At 40.8% G+C, this 23,791-nt stretch overlaps 1 protein-coding gene across 1 annotated transcript in view; it reads left to right on the top strand.

Annotated features, from left to right (window-relative positions):
* Window positions 1–6,832: 6,832 nt before the first annotated feature.
* LOC124062040 (NT-3 growth factor receptor-like) overlaps window positions 6,833–23,791 on the top strand; it is a 161,525-nt gene continuing 144,566 nt past the window's right edge. Inside the window, exon 1 of the mRNA XM_046394470.1 lies at window positions 6,833–7,557. Coding sequence (XP_046250426.1) covers window positions 7,286–7,557 — 272 coding nt within the window. The 5' untranslated portion in view covers window positions 6,833–7,285. The remainder of the gene's footprint in view (window positions 7,558–23,791) is intronic.

The raw sequence follows: 23,791 nt of genomic DNA, 5'->3' as shown, positions 1-23,791 counted from the left end.
GGTCTGGCGCAGCTTTCTGAGTTTGATGGTGAACCATGGTTTATTGTTGTTGTATGTGCAGGAGGTTTTGGTGCGCACACGAGTCCTCACAAAAACTGATGTAGGATGTCACAGTGTCAGTCAGTTCCTCCAGGTCTGTGGCTGCAGTGCAGTCAAAGCAGGCCTGTAATACCAGCTTTGACTTGGCTGTCCATCTTTTAACTGTCCTCACTACAGGCTTCTGCCTGTAGGTTGGGATGAGATGGACCATTAATAATTATTAAGTCCATTGCTCACTTGCTCACTAAAAAAACTGTTAATGTGTGATAAAATAAAAAATAATAATTGTCGGCGTTAATTAACAAGGTCCTTGCCCAGCCTTAATGCGTTAAGGTGTTAACGTTGCCACAGACCTAATAAATTTATATATTATTTTATTTGAAAATAAATCTTTAAGTACTTTTCTCTCAAAGTAGCCTACAAAAGAATTAGGTGGTTTACACTGTTAAAAATGGAAAATAAAATTTTCTCATTTTCCGTTTAAAGTTTATGAATTTCATAAAGGGAACATATTATAGTTCTCGTATATAAAGCATAAGTTTAAGGAAACTACATGTGGTGTAGGGGTGGCATGGTGGTGCAGTGGTTAGCACTGTCACTGTCGCCTCATAGCAAGAGGGTTCCAGGTTCAAACCCCGGTCTGGGCCCTTCTATGTGGAGTTTGCATGTTCTCCCTGTGCCTGCGTGGGTTTTCTCCGGGTACTCCGGTTTCCTCCCACAATACCAAAAACATGCACATTAGGTTAATTGGCTACTCTACATTGCCCCTGTGAGTGTGAGAGTGTATGGTTGTCTGTCTTTGTGTGTTGGCACTGCGATTGACTGGCGACCAGTCCAGGGTGTACCCCGCCTCTCGCCCGTAGTCAGCTGGGATAGGCTCCAGTCCCCCGGCGACCCTGACGGATAAGCGGTATAGAAAATGGATGGATGGACATGTGGTGTTACTTTCAGTTTAGTGGTCTGATATGCCCCCATTGAGGTGGAGTCTAGGGGAATACTGGAAGCTGTAACACAACAACCAAACAATTTAAGGGAGTCCACGTGGTGGAGAAAAATAAAGATGCTTTTATTTCTACCATATACTAAATACAACAGAAACAACAAGGATTAAACCTAAACAAATGTGGGGGAGAAATGGGAACGAGTGGTTGTGCCAAAATAATCAAAAAACAGTACAAAAAACTAGGCCTAACTACACTCTACTGCTAGGAACAAAACAACAAACAAAAGGCCTAACTATCTCTGATCTACAAAAAGGCTTAAATAAATTAAATACAGCGGGTGGCACAAATCCAATAACCCTAGTGTGTATAAACAAAACCTACTACGTGCTGCACAAATGTATGGGGTACCCCGAACTCACCTACTTAGTCAAAATCTCCCACCACATACCTTTACCACAAGTTACAACACTCGCAGGTTGACAAAACACAGACCAATGTCCAGAGAGAGAGAGAGAGAGCAGACAGGTGTGCTGGCTTATATATGTCAAGGTCCCTGTATGATGATTGGCTAGATTTAAGCTCCAATGAACCAATCAGCAGGCCGCACAGGTGGATCCACTATCACAGCTGACACCTGTGGAACACAACAGAGAACAAGAGACACACCTGCCTGCATGTAATAGGTCAAATAGGTTTTGTGGCTCCGAGTGGGTTTGGTGGAAAACGGGCGAAATGGCTCTTTTCATGCTAAAGGTTGCCGACCCCTGTGATAGACAGTGCCATTTTTCTGGCAACCCTGTTTTCTGAGCTCACTGCTGGGAATGTTGAACTGAATACTCCTCCGTTGGTCTGTGTGACTGACAATAACTCTCTGTTTGATGCCCTTAAGTCAACAAAACAGGTCACAGAGAAGAGACTGCGACTGGAGATCAGCAGCATTAGGGAGATCATACAAAGCTAGAAAATCAAGGAGATGCTCTGGTCGGACAGTAAAGCACAACTGTGCTTTAAGGGAGTGTCTGCCCTGTGCCTATTGAAAGTACTGGGTGAAGGACTTTGGAAACTGTAATCATTTAAAAAGAGGGAACTTTGTGTTTGCAATTCTATGGTAATCTGAACCTGCTGGTTGTGAGCAGACTGCAGTCGCGTAGCTCCTCGGCGTCCTCTGGATTTATATCCGTAAATGTGGCTCTGCAGATGCCAAGCAGAAGCTCACAGGAGTACTTGTGCCTTGAGAGTAATGGATGCGACAAGGACAAACAGATATACGTTGTTTTGAAACACAAAAAAACATGACAACACCATTCTGCCGGGACGGAGAGGAGAAGCTGCCTGTGCACGCGCCGCCATCTTGTGTTCTTGTGACATTTGATCATATGATTTGTTAGAAAAATGAGCATTTTGACTACTTCATAGCAATGGCTGAATTTTTTTTTCTTTTCAGATTAAAACTGATGGTCATATTCAAAGACCAGAGAGTGATATTCCCAGCAGCAGATATTGTGACTGGAGTGAATGCTAGATTTTGTGCCACAATGTAAGGCTTTCTGTGTTTTGCATTATAGAATGTTTGTAGTCTTATTATTACAAAACTGGCAAGTTGGTTCATTGTACTTTATTGTGTGTTTACTGAGCCCAGTTTAACCAACATAAATTACTGAAATGTTGTGTAGGGTGTTTTCTTGTGACAAATTGAAAATGTCTCCACGTCTTTTTCAACCACAACAGATTGTCAGACTGGCTCATGTTTGAACCAATCCAATAATTATAGTTTATCCTCTGGGAAACATGATGGCAATCCATCCAGCAGTTGTCAAGACATTTCATTGGACCAATATGGACCCATGCTGGAGCTGAAAATTGATGAAGTAGAGATAAAATACAATACAATTGTATCTTTGAATAATCTGATACTGGAGTCATTACTGAAATAAACAAAAATTTGACAAGATATTAAACTTTAATTATTTATAAAAACTAAAAATAGTAAAATGCATTTGTGTGTGTGTTTGCATGTGTAAAAGGAAGGACACAAGGAGGGGGAGAGAGATAAAGAAAGAGAGGTTCATTTCTCACCATCTGTCCATGAAACCACAGCCTGGTCACATGCAGTACATTAACTAGCCATTAAGAATCAATGGTTCATCCATAATGCATTATGGTCATTAAGAAGTCATGACATTAACATCTGATTGATGTCGTCTGAATGGATGGGGGCAAACCCTTTCAGCCAAAAAAGCACATCAGAACAAATACAAGTACAGCAGCAGTGTGCTTTCCAGTAAAGACAAAATGAGAAAAAAATATATATACCACAAGAAAACACGCCTACTACTGTGAAATACAGATGAGACATGATATTAGAAGCATTTACATGTATGACAGCATTTTCCTTAGTCTTTTCTGAAATATAGGAACACAGTGACATCACCATGGCTCAGTTCAGGGAAACCAACTGAAGCAGTATGTGGCTATTTTACAAATCCTCAAGTCCCAGCTTTCTGTGCTCCCAGTCAACACAGGAACACAACACAATGCCACCTCTTAGCAGTAGACTAGTGTCCAAAAAAAAAATAATTATAAAATAAAATAAAAAATTCAACTGATACTGATTTGAAGACTTTGAAGTCTTAGTTTGCACTAGTTTGTACACGTTAGGGCAGTCAGTACAGGCAAACAAATCCAATGGGACGAACAGAAGCAAGGTCAAGCAGGCAAGCAGGGGTCCTAAAAAGGAAGTCAAAACATGAAGAGAATGTTGGAAAGAATGAAAGGTAGATGACATCAAAGGTACATAACAAACTGGAAAGAATACAGCTATACATATATATGTCGAAGTAACTAGACAGAGGTGAACGTAATTGGGGTGGAGCAAGTAATCACAATGTCCAGACAAAGGAAACAAAAGAATAGCAACAATGCAACAGAAAAAAAAACGAGAGCAAGGTTTAGTAACACCTGGCTTTGTGGGTCATGTGGGATCCACTATAAAGATAATTTTAACAATTTTTGAGACAGGAGGTATCCCTTCATGTTAGGTTTTAGCAAAAGTGGGACCCCAAGATCAAAAGAAAAAGGTTTTTACTGAAGTTAATTAAAAAATATTCATACTATTTACAAGAGAATAAACAAAAATCTCTTTCAAGGCAATCAGTCTCCAGAAACTTTCTCATGACAAGTAACGGGGCAGCAGGTGAATGTGTGGTCAAACAGCTTGAACCTGATATTCAACACAGAAACAAACTAGGTGAGTGCATGGTGCTGTACTGGCCACAGAGACCATGGATGGTAGAGCGACAAGATGCTGGAGGGCCACCCGTGGCATCCTCCAATCAGGTGAGATATGTTATTCCACATGCAGGGCAGGATGTGACACCCTGAGCCCCAATCTTGAAGCTTCATGTATGGCACTTGAGCAGCAGCGTTTGCACTCACTCAGCCTAGGCAAAGAGGTAGTGAACACCTTGCAAATTTTGCATACCCTCTCCACTTGACTGCAGTACAGTTAGTAGAGAGACTGGTGCCACACCCACCTCCAGGTCCCAATGCTCAGAAATATCCCAGTCTGATGAAGCAGTCAAAGCAGTCCTGCAGCTGTTGAGAGGCACCTTTTGGCCAGGTTTTGACAATTCTGGATGTGGTTTGAGGGGGCAGAATTAAAGGCAAGGTGGCATGCTAGTGACTTAGCCCTAAAATCAAGCTTGGTGTTAGAGTAGACCTTGCCCAGAGCACTTGCTCCCCTGGTGGCACATTAAATATGCTGATTTAATTTAGGGAGCACTGCCTTTAAATCACCATTGTCAAAGTCCCCTTCAGTGATGTGCATGGCCTCAGGATACATGCTCTGCTGACTTCTAATGGTGTCATGTAAATGTCTGAGGGCTGAGCTAGTATTAGCATCTGGTGGAATACACACAGCAGTTATCATGACAACAGTGGAACCAACCAGGGGAAGGTATTGGGGCCTGCATACTCCAGGTTGAGGAACAGTGACTGCTCACAGTCTTAGTATTAATGCACCAGCTGTTGTTCAGAGAAATGCATAACCCCCCTCCTCTGCTCTCCCTGGTTCCTGTTGTAATAGTGTACCGTGTGGCCCACTACCTCGATAACTGTATATGGAGTGGATGAATGAAGCCAGGTGTCTGAGAAGAGCAGAGTGCATATACTTTTAGGCCATCCATCTTGTTAGCCAGGGATCTTGCACTGGTGAGCAGGAAACAGCTATAAATATATATACATATATAGAAAACTGGGGATCGGTGGTTTGTGTGGCTGCCTCTGTAGCCTCTTCAGCACAGCTCTCCAGCTCAGCAGCCTTGCTCCTGCTTCTCCTCTCCCTGTGCTGCCTTCGTCGCCTTCCAGCAGAGATGATAATCCATGGAGAGTTGGGCACCTGGCGATATCCACTAGGATGTCGCTAGCTGTAGATGTTGTTTGCCTCTCAGGATGGTATCAGGACAAGTAACAATATGCACACAAACAGCCAAACAAAGCACTGAAAAGGAGGGCACTGAACCACTGCGTCTATGAATGCCGCTATGTTGACCTGTGTGTGGTGCCAACTCACTCTCCTTATGACTAATTGGGTATACTGCTGCTACATGGTTACAGGTTCATGAAATGAAATATAAACAAATGTTTACTTTTGGAAACACAATTTTCTGAATGAAAGTGAACATGTAACCATTTATTGCCACTGTGAAGGTTCACCCTGCTTTTCCTTCTGAAGGTAGTAGAATGAGGGAGAGCGTGTTGGTGTGTGACACACATATAGTGTGCAACAGGTGATGTCACACACATACCTACTGGTCACATGGTTACAGGTTCACTTTCATTCATAAAACCTTGTTTACATATGTAAACATTCATTCTCCACACCTGTAATCTATTTTTAAACTTTTATTGAATAACCAAAGAACTGAGAAATAGAAAACAGGCAGGTGAGTTCAAACAACAGTCCAATAAACATAAATCCATAATCCAGGGAGAGGGGTAGGTATGGTGAATATGGCATCATGATCAGGGAGATAGGAGATCCGGAGAGCAAGACAGCAGTGACTGGAAAAGGGGGAAATTTGGAAGAAGGGATGAAACCAAGAAAGATGCAGTGAATAATGGAAGAGCTGGAGAGGGACCTGGGGCACAAAGAGGCAGGAGTTATTAGGAACATGCAAGAAAATAAGAAAAGAGGAGGCTCATCATTAATAACCACTGACAGGGCTTGCTGCACCCTCTACCCATTCCCAGCTAGCTGTCTCACAGCTGTATGGACTGTTTTTTTTGTTTTTTTTTACTTTCCCTCTTCTGAAGGTAACACCACCATCCTTATCATTGTTCCTCCTCCATTTGGGAAAGGGCCCATCTACAAGCCTTTACCCAGTCAATTTCATAATTAATCAAATAACATACAACCAATCTATCCACAGTGAACCTTGGCTGGCTTTAGGCCCCGAGAATTGATTCCATCCATCTCGTCAGGCTAATTTACTTGGTTGGTCATTTTTCTTTGAACAGACAGAAATGTCACGTCACCTTAATGTCACAGGGTGCTTATTTTCATATGGGATGGCAGCAGACATAAATGAATTGTGTCTATGTGTGTGCATGTATGTGTGTTTTGTTCCAGCACAACAGAAACAAACAACAGAAGCTACTGCGTGTGTTCACCCCAATTGGCGCATCTGTGTTCCCAGTCTGCCCAGTAGGTGGGACTTGAAGCTCATGGAGGATGAAGCCTTTCTCTCTATGCCTCCTCTTCTCTATACATGTATCTCCACCATTTTCACCTCCTAGAAACAGCAAAAGCGTTAGAGAGAGAGAGAGAGGGAGAGGGAGAGAGAGAGAGAGGGAGAGAGAGAGGGAGAGAGAGAGAGAGAAATGACATAAAACGACGCACAGAGTGTGGGTCAAGAGAGACAATCGGACTGCACGCGCTCAGACCTCTTCATGTCATATACGTGGAATATTTGCGGATATTTTCCTCATTTCGTTCACAGCTGTGTTTTTTCTTCAGAGGAACAGGAAAGCGTGACTGGCATCATCAAAATATCTGACATACTTACCCACGCGCACACACACAAACAAATACGCATGCGGACAAGCAGAGGACTAAAGGGAGACGTCTTTTCATGTATTTTTAACATTTGAACTATAGTGTGAGAAATAAGGTGAGAACACCAGTTACGCATTCTCACGCCCACATATGCGCGGAGAAGACTTTGTGCAAAAGAAATCGAGACTTTCTTTTTCTTTGTTTTTGCAAAGTTGAGAAGAAATCTGCAGATTTGAATCGTGTAAGCATGGCTGGATTCAGAGCGTTATTTGGTGCATCTGGCGTCCGTGCCTGTCCCAGGTTTTGTTGCTGTTGGAAGATTTTCTATTTGCTTATCCTCTTCTTTCACAACTACCTAAGCTCCTTGCTGGACTGTCCGCCTACCTGCACCTGTTCGCCCTCGGAGATCTACTGCAATAAATCCGACAACAGCAAATTTTTCCCGCTGCTGTACTTCAGCGGGAGCGCCGGGAACAGTACCGGCAGCATCGAGGACCTTTTCCAGAACATCACCTACATGTAAGTGCTGCAGCTTCTTTAAATCAGAGCTCTCCCGGAAACGTCCTGTACACCTTGCTGTGTGTTGGTGGTGTTAATTTCGGTTGCTTGTACGCTTCAGTGCATTTCAAATGAGATTAAGGAGGTTTCGTTTGCCGATAGAATATGGGCCAGTGATGTCAGTAATGAAAAAAGACGTAAATAATTTTTAAACAAGGATGGTCACAACCAGGACCTTTAACCACGGACATGAAAAAAACTGAAAATAAGGAGGCCAAAATTGCAAACGTATATTTGTAATAGGCTACAAGATATAGTACATCCAGATCCAGACTTGAGATTATGCAAGAATAAGTCACCAACTGGAGGCCAAGGTTTATCCATTTGTAATATTATCTATCCATACATCAACTACTTGTATACAGTCACCTAATGTATGTCCTGGTCAGCTAGTCCTGTACTACAGAAAGTGCACTAGGCAACCACCCTCCCTCAAAAAGTTAAAAAATATTATAAACTTAACTTTATCATATCTAGAGTGGACTCCTTAAACCAATATATCCCTTAATCATTAAAGCTAAGACCAAACAGAAGAGCATATGGAACATGCACGTCTTCAGTCTAATGCGGATCACATTTGATTATTTAAATCTTTATAGTTGCTCATTCCATTAAGTTTGACATGTTCCCTTGTCACAGCCAAATATTAAATGAGATATAATTCACACACACCTTTGTCAAATAAACTTTAGATTTAGATAAATTTTAGAGCCTGTCAAGCCTGTTAAGCAAAGCAAAAATCAGAAAAGGCTGATGTAATCTACATTCAAAGTCCAACATTTCCCAGTCAGGTTGACCTTGACCAAAATTATTTTGAATGCTCCAATTATTAACCATGTGAATCAGTCCATATCTAAAACTATGGACAATGGAAGAGCTAAAAGATATTTATTAGCTTTTGTACTTTGAATATGTAAATGAAGGGTGATCTGAGAAGTGCACTTCTTGAAATAAGTTCTGCAGAATAAAGCATTTTCTGATTTTGTCCCTTTAAACATTATTTCTCTCCCCTGTCAGTTGCTACTGTTTCTCTCTAAATAGCTTCTATTTTCTATTTTGATGGCACAGAACAGTGCAACTTTGCAGGTAATAAACCCAGATACCTCCAAAGAGCCGTAGTCTAGTCTTGACTCAGTTGCTTGTAAACATGCATGCAAGTCTTAATGTCACTTTCCTCGGGATGAACCAAATATTTGTGGAAGCCTGAATGGGTGGGCACTGAATGCAAATGGCCACAGACCCAAATCATTTTAGATACTGCTTTTACCACCGCTTTTACCCTTTTCACTTGGGAACCAGCCCAAAAGCCACAGAAGGCTGAATTTCTCTCCAGAAATCTGCCATCCTTTGGATGAGATTGCCACAAATGACCCCAAACCATGTTTTATTTTTTTATTTTGTAAGGCAGCAAAGACAAAACCAGAGGCATCTGTATAATGTTGGTCAAATCCCCCTTACATGTCACATCTGTGTGTGTGTGTGTGTGTGTGTGTGTGTGTGTGTGTGTGCGCGTGTGTGCATGTCCTCCTGCAGGATATTACCAATGCATTATGGTGCCAGCACTCACAGTGAGATGTTGTTTCACATTTGAATTCATTAAGTAAGACTAAACAATGCATTTGCCATGATACATTTATCAGGCATTTCCATACATCTCAGGTTAGTTACAGTTACTGTGCGTATTCAACCTTGTTGCTGCTTACAATGAAATTACTCCTATCTCCATGCTTCCACAGAGTGACTTATGTTAAAAGGGAGGATAAACCCATGATTTGGGGAGTGCATAAGAAAATATGCACAGCCTAAACTGCGTTAAGAACTTTGTGTGATAGCAGTGCTTTAGATTTAAAACCTTCAATGAAACATTTTAGCCCATATACTACAAATCATCTTCCAGATATAAGCATCTGCCTCAGAATGTACAGTCAAATGTGCTATATTAATGGGGTAATTAACAAGAGTGATAATGTAGATTTGACAATGAGCAAATAGACATGATCATTATGATGGATACCACTTTTGAAATATGTTGTAAAATGATATAAAAAAGAAAAAATGATGCAGTTCTATAACTGATACTCTGTAAGCAAAGAACTATTTACTGGTGCTGTACAGTAGACTTTTGTTCAGAATGTACACTGAATTCATTGTGGGTATTTGCACACATCAAGTAGTCTACATACACACCTGCACCCTGCTGTGTAAACTTCACTGTGCTTGCAGTTTTTTTTAACATAGACAGAAAAAATAGAGTGTTTCTTTCTGCAAGGATCCCTCTCTCTGATATTGCGTGAAGCTGTTCAGCTAACCACAGTCAACACATCACAGTCCATAAGAATCACATAGCACAAACTGGTGGCTCAGCGGTTAGCGTTGTTGCCACACAGTAAGAGGGTTTGATGTTAGCATCCTGTACAGTATTTGCATGTTCTTTGTACAAGTTTCTTCTGAGTGCTCTGGTTTTCCCTGCCATCAAAAACATGAATGTTAGGTTAATTCCTCTGCCAGTTACCTTGTAGGAGAGAGCAAGATAGGGCTGCTTCAACACTGAGCACTTACTTTTCATGCTACTTTTACTTAATTTAGTGAAATGAACAGAAAAAAAGCATTGATCTTATTTAATGTCCCAAGACGGAAAAGTTGGCAAACAGCATGAAGATGCGAGAGAGAGTACTGTAGCACAGAAAACTGTGTGTGAGAACAAGTGGTGTGTGAATACGACAGAGGAGTTGGTAAAGAGATGAAAGATAGGAGTAGAAATGGACAGCTAGAAAGAAAATACTGTACTGTTTATAATTAGAACCACAGAAATTGAGTATGTCACTTTCATTTTTTCCCCACAAACTGAAACAAAAAGCGGGCCTCTAATGTCTCCTTTCAAATGTTCAGTGGGGTGCTTGGGCAAGGTAAACTCTCTGTTCCTCCCACTACTTAATATAAATAAAAAAACTTTATTTTATTGTTTATGCTGCAGTGGGTTAACATTCTTTGTAGGCTGCCCTGAAGTGAACAGTGATCTCTGGGGGCAGCCGTGACCTAGAGGTTGGAGAAGTGACTTGTGATCGGAGGGTCACCGGTTCGATTCCCCCACCAGATGGGCAGGAAACATTTGGGTGTGGTGGAGTGATTAATCCGAAGAAATGCTTCCTCCATTAGCTGACCGATGTGCCCTTGAGCAAGGCACTTAACCCCCAATTTGCTCCCCGGGCACCTGATGCAGCCCACTGCTCCTGTGTGTTTCACTGCATGTTGCATGTTACGTGTGTGTTTCAATCAGTGATGGGTTAAATGCAGAGAAGTAATTTCCCAGCTTGGGATGAATAAAGTAAATTAAATTTTAAATTAAATTAAAAAAGTATTACTTCTCATCATATTTTTATAGTACCTCCACAGAGGTCAAAAGCTGGACATTAAGTGTTCGCCATCCAAATGAAACCTTCTGGAGGCTTCTGAGGCTTTTACAGCCATCAGAAATCATTGTTTTAGCATGAATGTTTCATGATGTGCCAATACTATGATTCAGGTTTGGTTAGGTTAAGGCAAAAAACTACCTTATTTACAATTTAAGTACTTTCCATTTTAATGAATGTCTTAGCTGTTATTATTTTACTCACTTATTTATATATTATTATATTTTTATACACAGGACCTGAATGGTCTCCTAGCTCAACAGGATTTTAATCCAAATCATCAAAAGAACATTACATAGTTACATAGGTTTAAATTGGACAAGAGCGCTACTTCACTGCTGGTAGAAATGGAAAATGGACTGTATTTATATAGCACTTTTCTAGTCGTACTGACCGCTCAAAGCGCTTTTACACTACTGTTGCATTCACTCATTGATGCCACTGATGCTTTCCATCAGAAATGATTGCTCTAACCATTCACACATCGATGCTGCAGCACTGGGAACAGTTCAGGGTCCAGTGTGTCTTTCTCAAGGACACTTTGACATGCAGATTGGAGGAGCTGGGGATTGAACCACCAACCTAAGATAAGTGGACGCCCAACTCTACCTATTGAGCCACAGACAGCCCTGTTGGTGTTTCAGTTTAATAAGTGACTGTGTTAACAGGTGACATTTGGCCAAATGCAGACATGGATGGAAGCTATCTTTCCATTAGTTGTAGTGCTGAGTCTTTTGGGTTTGGACTGTTGGTTGGACAAAAAAGATGAAAACTGCGATGACATTTTTTCAGATTTAGAAAATAGTATAACCTTGTTGTTGAGCTTGAATTATTTTTTAGAGCTACACACATGTTGAGTTCTAGAAATATAATTTTCACGAATACAGCTGGGAGATATAGTTGAAATCTTTCTCCAGGGTCAGATTGAAAATCCTCAAAAAAACTATTACTATGTGGAAAGTCATGTAGCTGATTGGCGACTGTTCTCTCAAGGATCTTGGAGAGAAATGGAAGATTAGATATTGGTCTGTAGTTGCTTAAAACCTCTGGGTCAAGTATGTGGTTTTTAAGGAGAGGTTTGACTGCAGCTACTTTAAAGGACTGGAGTACATAGCCTGTTATCAGGGACAGATTGATCATGTCTAATAGAGAGGTGCTAAGTAAGGCTAAAACTTCTTTGAGAAGCTTAGTTGGGATGGGGTCTGAGAGGCATGTTTTTGGTTTAGATGAAAATATGAATGAATTTGGCAGATGAAGGTCAATGGGAGACTCTATCTCTAATGTTTAAAATCTTGTCATTAAAAATTGCTGCTGGGAGTTACAAGGATACAAGGCTTGATAGCACTATGGCTCTGTGTCAGCCTGGCTACAATGCTGAACAGAAACCTGGGGTTATGCCTGTCTATGCCTGGCTAGAAAATGAGTCCCTCAGAGTTTTCCAAATTGGTAAGGTGGCTCCTGTCATCTGGTTTTACAGATATGTCTATCTGAGTACCATCAGCATAACAGTGAAAATTGATGGAGTGTTTCCGGATAATATTCCCTAATGGAAGCATGTAGTGAGTGAAAAGTATCGGCCCTAATATTGAACCCTGAGGTACAAGTAACTTTAATATACTTGGAGCAATTATGATTAATGTTAACAAACTGATACCTGTCAGATAAATATGACTTGAACCATCGACAGGAGGATCCTTTAATCCCAATTTCATGGTCCAGTCTCTGGAGATGTTGTGATCACTGGTATCAAATGCAGCACTGAGATCTAGAAGTACAAGTATGGAGACAAGACCACTATTGAATGCCAGGAGAAGGTCGTTTGAAATTTCCCTCTCAGCAGCACTGGTTGAATTGTGTTGAATGCACTTGAGAAGTCACAAAACATGATTCTCACAGCGCTTCCCGCACTCTCCAGGTGAGTCAGTGCCCGGTGCAGCAGGTAGATGACAGCATCATGCATCCAGATGATCGGGCTCTAGGCAAACTACCAAGTGTCCTCACTATGCTCACAACAGAGCGAAGGTGGCTGAGGATGATGGTCTTCATCAGGTGGGAGGTCAAGGCGACAGGTCTGTAGTGGTTTGGCTCCTTGGGGTATGCAGTCTTGGAACTGGAACCACACAGGAGGTCTTCCACAGGACAGGGACTCTCTCCAGACTAAGGCTTAGGTTGAAGATGTACATGACCACCTCACACAGCTGGTCAGCACAGCCCCTGAGCAGTGTAGGGCTGATCCCGTCTGGTCCTGCAGCTTTCCTACTTTTCAGCCACCTCAGTTCTATTCAATTTCAATTCAATTTCAATTCAATTCAATTCAAATTTATTTATATAGCACCTTTTACAATCAAAATTGTCTCTAGGTGCTTTACAGAAACCCAGAGCCTGAACCCCCAAGCAAGCAGACAGTGGCAAGGAAAAACTCCCTTTTAACAGGAAGAAACCTTGAGCAGGACCTGGCTTAACTATCCTGCTGATAGTCAGCCGGGTGAAGGTGGGGTAGAAGAGAAGAGGTAGACAGGACAAAGAGGATGAAAGAGAGAGAGAGAGACAAATACACGCAATAAGCATCATTCATCACAAAGGACAAACATGACAGGTTGTTTTAATTGGAATGCTGAAAGACTATGTATTGTATGTATTTGTTTTTTAGCTGATATGTTGTTCAAGTTAGTTATAATAGCACTACATAGAAGAACGACATGGGCTGATGTTGACAGCAGACACTGGGTTTGCCATAGGGCTGGATGCAGTTCAACATGTGGATCTGGATGGAGAGATACCTGCAGAAAGATACAGAGAGAGAAAGGGAGGGAGAGAGAGGCACAAAACTACAAGGATAATTGAACACACAGTGACTTAAAATAATGAATCATATGTTGACCTGATGAGAGGAGAGGAGGTGAAAGAGTAGAGATGGTGGTGATGTTGAGGAGGTGGGGGAACTGCTCGGTGGATCATGTTTGTGTCCATTGGCAGCATAGACCTATAGCAGCGTAGCTACGCCAGAGATTAAAGACTAACAGTTAGACAGCCCTGTTCTGCCTGTGGCTGTATATCAAGAAGTGACTGTGACTATACTTACCAGCCCTACACACTTTGTTTGAGGCTACCTATACGCTTTACTAAACAGAAAGGTTTTAAGTCTGGTCTTAAAAGTGGAGGTGGTGTCTGCCTGTCAAACCCAGATTGGCAACTGGTTCCACAGCAGGGGTGCCTGATCGCTAAAGGCTCGTCCTCCTGTTCGACTTTTATGAATTCTGGAAACTGCAAGTAAACCTGCACTCTGTGATCTATTGGGAATATATGGGACTAACAGATCCTGCAGGCACGGTGGGGCTAGGCCATTTAGGGCCTTATATGTAAGTAGGAGAATTTTAAAGTCTATTCTGAATTTTACCGGAAGCCAGTGAAGAAAAGCTAAGACAGGGGAGATATGATCCCTTTTGCTGATTCCTGTCAAAACTCTAGCTGCTGCATTCTGGATCAGCTGCAGGCTATTAATAGAGTAATTTGGACATCCTGATAATAATGAGTTGCAGTAGTCCAGAAGTAACAAAAGCATGGACAAGTTTTTCAGCATGGAGTCTGGCTAATGTCTCTGTTTCTGAGAGAGGATGCTCCTAATCTTAGTAATATTACTGAGATGAAAGAAGGTGGTCTGTTTAATATAATGGATAAATGACATGTCCTGATCAAAGTGACACCGAGGTTCCTCACAGTCATACTTGAGGCCAAAATGTTTGGCTGAAATGTTTGGGGCCAAAAACAATGACCTCAGTTTTGTCTAAGTTTAGTAATAAAAAAGTGGAGGTCATCCAGTCCTTTTTGTGCTTAAGACATGCCTGGAGTCTGACTAACAGCTCTGTTTCTTTAGGCTTTAAGGATAAGTACAGCTGGGTGTCATCAGCATAACAGTGAAAGTTTATGTCATGTTTCTGAATAATATTTCCTTGAGGGAGCATGTATAATGTGAACAGAATGGGCCCGAGCAGTGAACCCTGTGGAACGCCGAGATTAACCCTTACATGTGAAGAGGAAACATCGTTAACGTGAACGAAGTGCAATCTATCTGATAAATTGATTTTAGAAACAAGTGGGAGGTTGGATATAGTCCATGGTTTGCTAAGATGTCTGGGTCAAGTGAAGATTTTTTAAGTAAAGGTCTGATAACAACAGTATTAAACGTCTGTGGTACATAACCTGTTGTTAAAGACAACTTGATCTGATCTAATAAGGAAGCGCCAACCAAAGGAAAGATGTGCTTGAGAAACTTAGTTGGGATGGGGTCTAGAAGTCATTTAGCTGGGTTAGATTTATTAATGCTAGAGGTCAGCTCAGGGAGGTCTATGGGCAGTGAGCTGTCCAGAGATGGATTAGGATTAAAAGAGCTTTCTTTCTTGATTTTTTCTGCTGTTAGTGATTTTATTGGTGAAGAAACTTATAAAGTCTTCTTTACTAAGAGCTGCAGGAATCCAAGGCTCAACAGAGCTCTGGCTCTTTGTCAGCCTGGCTGCAGTGTTAAACAGTTGTTTTGTTCCAGGAGGCATCTGCTATAGTGAACCTTTTTGTTCTATGCTGTAAGGTCTGTTAGAGTTAACTCAATAGTTAGTGAATGGTTTGAAAGGAGAGGGTTTTGAGGGGCAACTAACAGGTTCGTAATTTCGAGGTCGTAGGTGAGAACCAGATCGAGGGTGTGATTATGAGAGTGTGTTGGTTCATTTACTATCTGAAGGAGACCTATTAAATCTAAGAGTGAGTTAAAGGCTGTTTAAGGCTGTCAGAGTCAACATCCATATAAATGTTAAAGTCACCCACTATAATGACTTTATCTGTACTGAGCACTAAACTAGATAAGAAGTCTGAAAACTCAGACAGGAACTCTGAGTAAGCAGCAGCAGGTGGGCGATACACAACAACTAATAAAACTGGCTTTTCTGACTTCCAGTTTTGGTGAGACAGGCTGAGAGTGAGACTCTCAAATGAATGACAGATAGATTTAGGTTTGGGATTAATCTGAAGACTAGAGTGGTAGATTGCTGCCACTCCTCCTCCTTGGCCTGTACCTTGAGGAACATGATAGTTAAAATAACCAGATGGAGTTGATTAATTTAAACTAACATATTCTTCATCTCGTAAGTCTCAGCGAGACAGAATATCAGACCGATGATACTTTATTCATCCTGAGGGAATTTCAAGCAAGTGGAGTGATCGTATATTTAATAATCCACATCTGACTGTCCTAATTTTTGGTTCTGAATAATTGCTAGTGTGTATTTTTATGAGGTTATTTTGATTAACACTTCTTCTTCAATTTTGTGCTAGTTGGACTGTGGGAGGACGAGGCACTGACACTATTTCTATGGGATTGTTAAATTTAGTGTTACTGTGTGCATTTATATTTTTATTTACTGTACTTTTGACAGGGGGTGATAGTCCTACAGAAGCAGCAGAGAAGTGTGTAAGACAGCGACTCTGCTTCCTGGCCTCGACCCTGGGTTGTCAGGGGGTTGGTTGTCTAATAAACTTGGCTATATTGGTAGATACAAGAGCCGCACCACCCCAGGTGGGATGAATGCCATTGCTGCTCATAAGGCCGGGTTTTCCCCAAAAAGTCTTCCAATTATCTATAAAGGCCACATTGTTTTCTGGACACCACCATGACTAAACATGTCATCACTGGTCAGATTCAAGAAGGGACCAGAGAATGCTACGTGGTCCGACATGCGGGGAACGGCTAACAGTCGGTCCATACAGGCTAACTGCTGCTGGCTAGCTATCAGGGCTACTGGACTATGATGCAGTACGAAGCCGGGCCTCTAACAAACTTAGCCTTTCCTCCAAAGCTATAAATAATCTACACTTTCTACACATTTCACTCTCACTAAAGAAGGCAGAGGAATAACTAAACATTTTACACACCTTGCAGAAGACGGGAGAGGGAGAGGCAGAAGGAGAGCGAATGAAAGAAGCCATGCTAGCACTAAGCTAAGCTAAGCTGAGTGACAGAGACAGAATGGGGCTCGGCAAAGGAAAGAATCCAGAGGATCGTGCAATTAATAAACTTTTACTAAAGTGCTTGTGTACTTATTTGTTAAAACCAACCACAGTGAAAGCTAACACAAAGTATGTCGATTGAAGAAATCTGTTCTTTTTTTTGAATGTGTTGTTTACACACCTGTAAAGTGTCTTGAGATAACCCTGTTATGAATTGGCACTTTAAAAAAAATTGAATAGAAAAAAAAAAATAAATTGAATCCGCAACACCCAGCATCAAATGCCAATAAGTGAACGAGTAGGACAGAGTAGAAACAGGAAGTGACGCAATATGTTACCCAACCGTCAGAGGTTCTCTCCTCACCTGGTCCAATGTTAAGGAGAGGGGTGGGGGTAGGGAGGTTGAGGAGGGGAAAGGGGTGGATATTAGGAGATGGGGGCACTGATAGTGATGGAGGGGGCTAGTGAGGAGTGGTGTGAAGACATGGGGGTGACGGGAGATGAAGGTGAAGATGGTGATGTTCAGGTGATGTAGTAGTGTCCGCTGGCCTGGAGATGTGTGAAGAGGGAAGAGGAAGGGTTGCAGAGGGGGTGGGGTTGGAATTAAATCTGTTGAAAAACAGGTGTAATTCACTTGCCCAGCGCTGGTCACCTTCAGCTGTCCCTCTGGCTCCACTCAGTCCATGTCCTGAGATGGTCCTTAGGCCCCTCCACACATCTCATGTGTTGTTCTGCTCCAGCTGCTCTTCCAGCTTCTTTTTGGCCCACCTGTTTGAGTACTTGAGTTCACACTGAACTCTATTCTGCTCCACTCTGTCCCCAGAAATAAAAACCCTCTTCTTCTGGTTCCGCAGGGCTTTAAGCTCAGGAGTCACCCAGGGCCTGTTGTTGGAGAAACATCCAAATGCTGACACACTGATTCTTATGCTCACTCACCTCATACCTTGAAACTATGTATTTCAGTTGCTTTTTATTAATTAATAAATTTGTAAACCTGTTCCGTTAAAACTGTGTGTCTCCCGTTCTTGTCATGACTTGTATGCCGAGTCATGGCAGGGATGTACACAGTTATCACAATGACATACAAGAATTCCCATGGCAGGTAATATGGCCAAAGACCAATGGCCAGCAGTTCAATATCCTGTGTACAAAATTTCTCCTTAAAAGTGATGTGCCCAGGGTTATACCATCTGTTGTTCACAACCACCACTATCCCTCCTCCCTTCCTCCTACTGCACTCCTTTGTTGTCCCATCCACTCTCACGAGTTGAAATCCGTACAGGCAGATGTACAGGGCTGCATTCAGCCCAGTTTCTGTGAAGCACATAATGCTACACTACTGGTGCTCCCTGTGTAGCTGAGTTAGTGCTGTTAGCTCCTCCAGCTTGTTAGGCTTTAATGTTCCCCATAACAACAGACTGCAGGCACAATTTATACTGTCCTCCTCTCACAGCGCTTTACTCCTGCTCTGCATTCCCTTCTTCTCCTTGTCATGATTTCCACAAGGATGTCCACTCTCTCCACAGAAAGTACACAATGCAAGCAGATGCTCACTAAATGGGTGAAAATCTCAAGATTGATTTGGGGACAGTGACATAGCTTTGTCAATCGTACACGACTTTATTACTGGCTTCTTATTGAATCTTGTCAGCATAACATTTCTGGCTCAGCTATGAGCCAGAAATATAAGGTTACAACATTCTGATGTCAGTGACCACAAAATTCTCCCAGAGGTCCTGTGTCCCTTCCCCCAACAGGCCAGAACTGTTTTGGCAGCACAAAGGGGACCTACAAAATATTAAGCATGTGGTTTTATGGTCTTTTTCCATAAAAAAAAAAAACAAACAAAAAAACTATGTAACCCACTGAACACACCTATACCTATACACATGTTGTATTTGGCTGTTGAATAACCATGATTTTTATGATATAGCAGCCCACCTAGCATGAAACACTGAAAACATGACTGCATCCTCTTTATTTTTGCGTATCTGACAGAGTCATTTATGAATATTATGACACATCGTCAATGAAGAAGGATCAATGGTATGTTGATGTCAATATTAAAATGCAGTAAATTATGAAAACGAAAAAAGAGTCAATATTTTCTTCAGTAATGCACTAATGCTATCTGACAATGTCAATAATTTCTGGAATTATAGATCACAAACAGGTCACAAGGATGTCTGATGTGTCAGTGTTTTCAAGGCCAACAGAACAGGCTGTAAAGTAGATGGGATTTTAATGCAATACCTATTTTTACCAGATAAGTAGTTTTTGGTTGGAAAAACAAACATCAAATACAGCAAATACAGTCATAGTGCGATCAATCATACTTTACTGTAAAAACCTCAGACAAATAAACAAATCCAGCAGAGAAATTAAGGCTGACCTCATGTATACGATTATCATTTCTGCTTCCTTTAAATAGATGTGCCTGAGAGACATGGCACGAGAGTGATAGGAAAAAAACAAGAGTACACTGTAAAAACTGTTACTTAGATCCAACTCAAAAAAATTAAGGCAACATTTTCGAACTACTTTTTGCAAGTTTAGTGAGTTTTGAGTTGGTAAAAATCAGTATTATGTATTTTCCTGTATGTTAAAAAATTAAGTCGAGTCTACTAGAAAAAGCAAAACATTTGAGTTTAACCATTGTGAAAAAGAGCAGCATATTGACCAAATCATACTTAATTAAAATAAGTAACATTTAAAATAAAAAATTAAAATTTTTGATTTGAATTAATTCATGTACTCTCATTAATTCAGAAAAAAAAAATTATTTCTGCAATCCACCTCAAATAATTAGTTAGCATTGCCATAACTTAACAACAAATAAGGAAAGAGAAGTATTTGTTTCTGTAATCAATTTTAATGTGTAAACATTGTAACATTAAAAATTACAGAAACTTCTGACCTCATCAGAAAGTGCGGCATAGAACACCGTCAAAGTGCAATCCGTATACTCTTAACACTGATATTAAAATACAGTGACTCTTGACCTGAGCATTTTACATAACAGAACTGACTTAAACTTGAAAGTGCACAGTACAGTACCTTGTCATATGTATAAAAACATTTTAACAAAAGCATACAAGAACACCTTTAAAAGTACAATCTCTGCTGTATTCTCCCAAAACATTTGACATTAAAATAAAGGGACCCTGACATCAGCATTTGACCACTGACTTCAACTCATGATGAAAGTGACATATTTTGTCATTGGAGGGAACTCACTCCAACGAAATTCGTGCTCTGCATTTAACCCACCCAAGTGACGTGCACACACACACAGCAAACCCGGGGCAGTGGGCGACCGCGTGCAGCGCCCGGGGAGCAGTGGGGGTTAGGTACCTTGCTCAAGGGTACCTCAGCCATGGACACCGGTACGGGGAATCGAACCAGCGACCCACCGGTTACGGGTCCGACACCCTAACCGCTGATCCACGACTGCCCCTATCAAATGCACAGCAGCTGGAGAAACTGAGGAAGTCTGTGCTTGACTGCCATGTTGTTCTCAATTCAACTGCCCACCAAGCAAGAGTTGCATGTGACATTAAAATGTAAAAAAAAATACAGGGACTCCTGACCACAGCATTTGTCATGAAAAAACTTAAACTTATTAAGTGCACAGTACAGTACATCTTAGTATGGATTAAAACATTTTACCATAAAATGGTTTATATACTTGAACTTCTGACATGCAGCCTCAACAATTAAACATTCAGAACAATCTCATTCATTCATTGAGCTCTGAAAAACACAGCAAAATGGCCATTTATGAGTGTGAGGTCCGTGTTTGACCAACTAGCTCAGAAGTTTGTTTTTGAGTGTCATGAATCTAGAACAAGGCTTTGGGCGCAATGTGTCAAGTCCCACGAACAGTCTGTGAAACACCTCAAATGTTTTGCAGAGTTGGGGTGGATAGTGCAGGTTCAGAGCATACGTCATCCCCAAAAGCAGGCAACATGCCCTGGCCAGATTACCAAGATCAGTAAGAACTGGGATTCCCTCAATGACGATTCCCACTGCATCTGGCTCATGGCAGACATATATCTGCATGCTGTGCGTTTTCAAATCCTCGTGGACACTGTTCTCCGTTTTTCCCTGTATGACATATAAACAGAACAATAGATGGCAACAGAGAACAATTTTCAAAAGCCTTCAATAAAATCACACATTAAAAGTTCACTATATTTTAATTGGTATGAAATTAACCTAAATATGCAATGCAGTATAATTCATTTAAACCATTATGTTACCACTTTTGACATTTTTATGATAATGATGACATATGTTATGTTTTTAGTCCAATTTACACTGCCAGTATTACAGTTAATAGAAAACGGATTAGAAAATTCTTCAGTATTTTATTACCAGAGATAATATCCAATCAATAAAAATTACTTCACTTTGATTCGGCCATAGACTAAAGTGACTTCATGGGGCAGTGTCAGACCAAATGCACTTCTTGAGTATAATTTTTAAATCAGCTGCATCAAGTTTAAAAGTTTCAGAGCTCTACAATGCGCAGCCATCTCCTTTGAAACAAACAGGAGCCTTTTAAAATGTGTTGAGTGGTCAAATAAATATATTAATGCATTATTTTACACTGTAGCACAAAGTAGTTTTTTGTTGCTTTTCAAACTATACTTACATAGTAGTCAGAGATGATTTCTTGCCCATTCTCTCCCATGTATTCAATGAGGCATCTCAGAGTAACGTCTCTCTTCTTCACCACAGAGATACTTGGATCCTAGAGTTAGTAAGTGAATAACGAAAAACTGAATCTCGCAGACAATTTAACTACAAACATACAATACCATTATCAGTGTGGGCCTGTATTACCTATTATATATTTTCAACCTTAAAATTAGTTAAGAGCTGTAAACAAAAATGTTTTTTTTTCCAATATTCACCCAATTAGACAAGACAATATGATAAAGTATTCGTTGTATTAATATGCCCCTCCAATTTTGTCACCATTTATGACCTCATTCAAAGCCAATACGCATGAGAAATTAAGAAAATCAAGCTGACAAAACAATGTTAAAGCGGACTAGGTCCATGGACGGCTGCTTTGCTGAACTGATGCGGCAGGTGTGTCCACTCATAGTGTGAGCCTGCAGCCGTGCTGGTGCCGCCAGTCCTATCTTTCTACTTCTACTACTCGTTCAAAGAAAAAGCGGGAAGAGAACAAGACAAACACACACACACACACACACATTTACGCATTTTCATGATACCACATTGCAGAGAGAGACACCAGAAATATTTTATGTCCTCATCTTTTGCAATCATGCAGGGACAACAACAGTTACAACCCTAGCAGTTAACGTAACTTTTAACCAACACGTGGACAAGGATGCGAGGCCATGCTACTGGGGTTTTGCTAGCTAATTTGGACAGAAGCAGAAAATTTAAGACGAGTGATTTGAGACAGAATAATTCACATTCACCGAGGCTAACGCTATCTTGAAGTCAACTTCGAACAGCCCAAACATTTCACCGTCAGTGTAAATGTTCTCAGTTAGGCCTACTTTGAAATTACTGTGCCTTACAAAGTCCAGGTGTTGCTGTCACAGGAAGAATGGCAGATTAATTAAAATGTCGGACTCTGTAAACGAACAAGAGGACGACGTTTGTTGTTTTTAAAAAAGTCCACAAACTAAGTAGAAACAGCATTTGGCAATATAGCTCACTTTTACCTATCCTACGTTAATGTTAGCGATAGTTGTTCCAGATTAATGTTAATGTTGGACCTTCGGTGAGGCCTCATGGCGCCCACAAAGTTGACAAACTTAACGTTACTGAATGAAGCCGGGCGATGCTTTTGTATTTTATAGTGCAATACATGCGTGCTCATTCGGCTAAAAGCTAAGCGATGTAAATAGTTACTTACATGTGTTGCGCGTCCTCCAAGACTCCACAAAAATTGGGAAAAAAAATGCACTGGTCCGATACAGGTGACAAGGAGAAATGGTTGCGTTCTTCTGCTGCTGCATGTGGGCGAGTCGTGACGTTTTACTTTGGGCATAAACCCTTAAATGGCGTTTTGTGGAAGCAATTTATTGTGAAGTTCAGTAAAATCAATTTTATGATAAATACTAATAAGTTACAAAAACATTCACACTTTCTACTTATGTGTGACTTAGATAAATTCAAAAAGAAAAGAGAATTAATTTATTGGAAGAAATATACTTTTTAAAACAAATTCCTATAGACTGCACCATTGAAGGACTTTTTACAGTGTACAAGAGTGAGGCCTCTCATTCAAATGTCCATAAATTTCTTATGAAATGGAATTGCTGTTCATGTTGTTTACTTCAGTAGATAAGACAGACCTTAAGTGTGACTTTGCAAAGGGATATTCAAGTTCAAGTTAAGTTCAGAGAGGCAGTGTAGGCTGCTTGCAGTAGTCCAAATCAAGAATTATTTGACATCCTGCAGCAGAGTCAAGTCTTCACCCAGATCATGGAACAATGAATAATAATGGCTGTCTGGTTTTGCACATTCACGATAACTTCAAAAGGTAATATATCACTTGTTTTTTGGGTTTTTGTTTTTAGCTTGTTCCACTATACCTCTAAAGTGTGGCTGTGGCAAAAACACCAGCTAATGTAACTTTAACGAAGATAAGGAAAATGGACAAAGAAACAAGTAATAAGTGGACCCAGAAAACTTGGGACAAATTGGGATTCATCATTTTAAAACAAAAATATACTGTATGAATCGTATTCACAATTTTAGTTGTATATTCAAGAGTCTTTATTGTCATTATGCAAGCATAA

The sequence above is a fragment of the Scatophagus argus genome, chromosome 7 (assembly GCF_020382885.2).
Source record: "Scatophagus argus isolate fScaArg1 chromosome 7, fScaArg1.pri, whole genome shotgun sequence".
In the NCBI taxonomy this organism is placed as follows: domain Eukaryota; kingdom Metazoa; phylum Chordata; class Actinopteri; family Scatophagidae; genus Scatophagus; species Scatophagus argus.
Note: the sequence above shows the minus strand (reverse complement) of the source record. Positions and strands in the feature narration are given on the sequence as shown.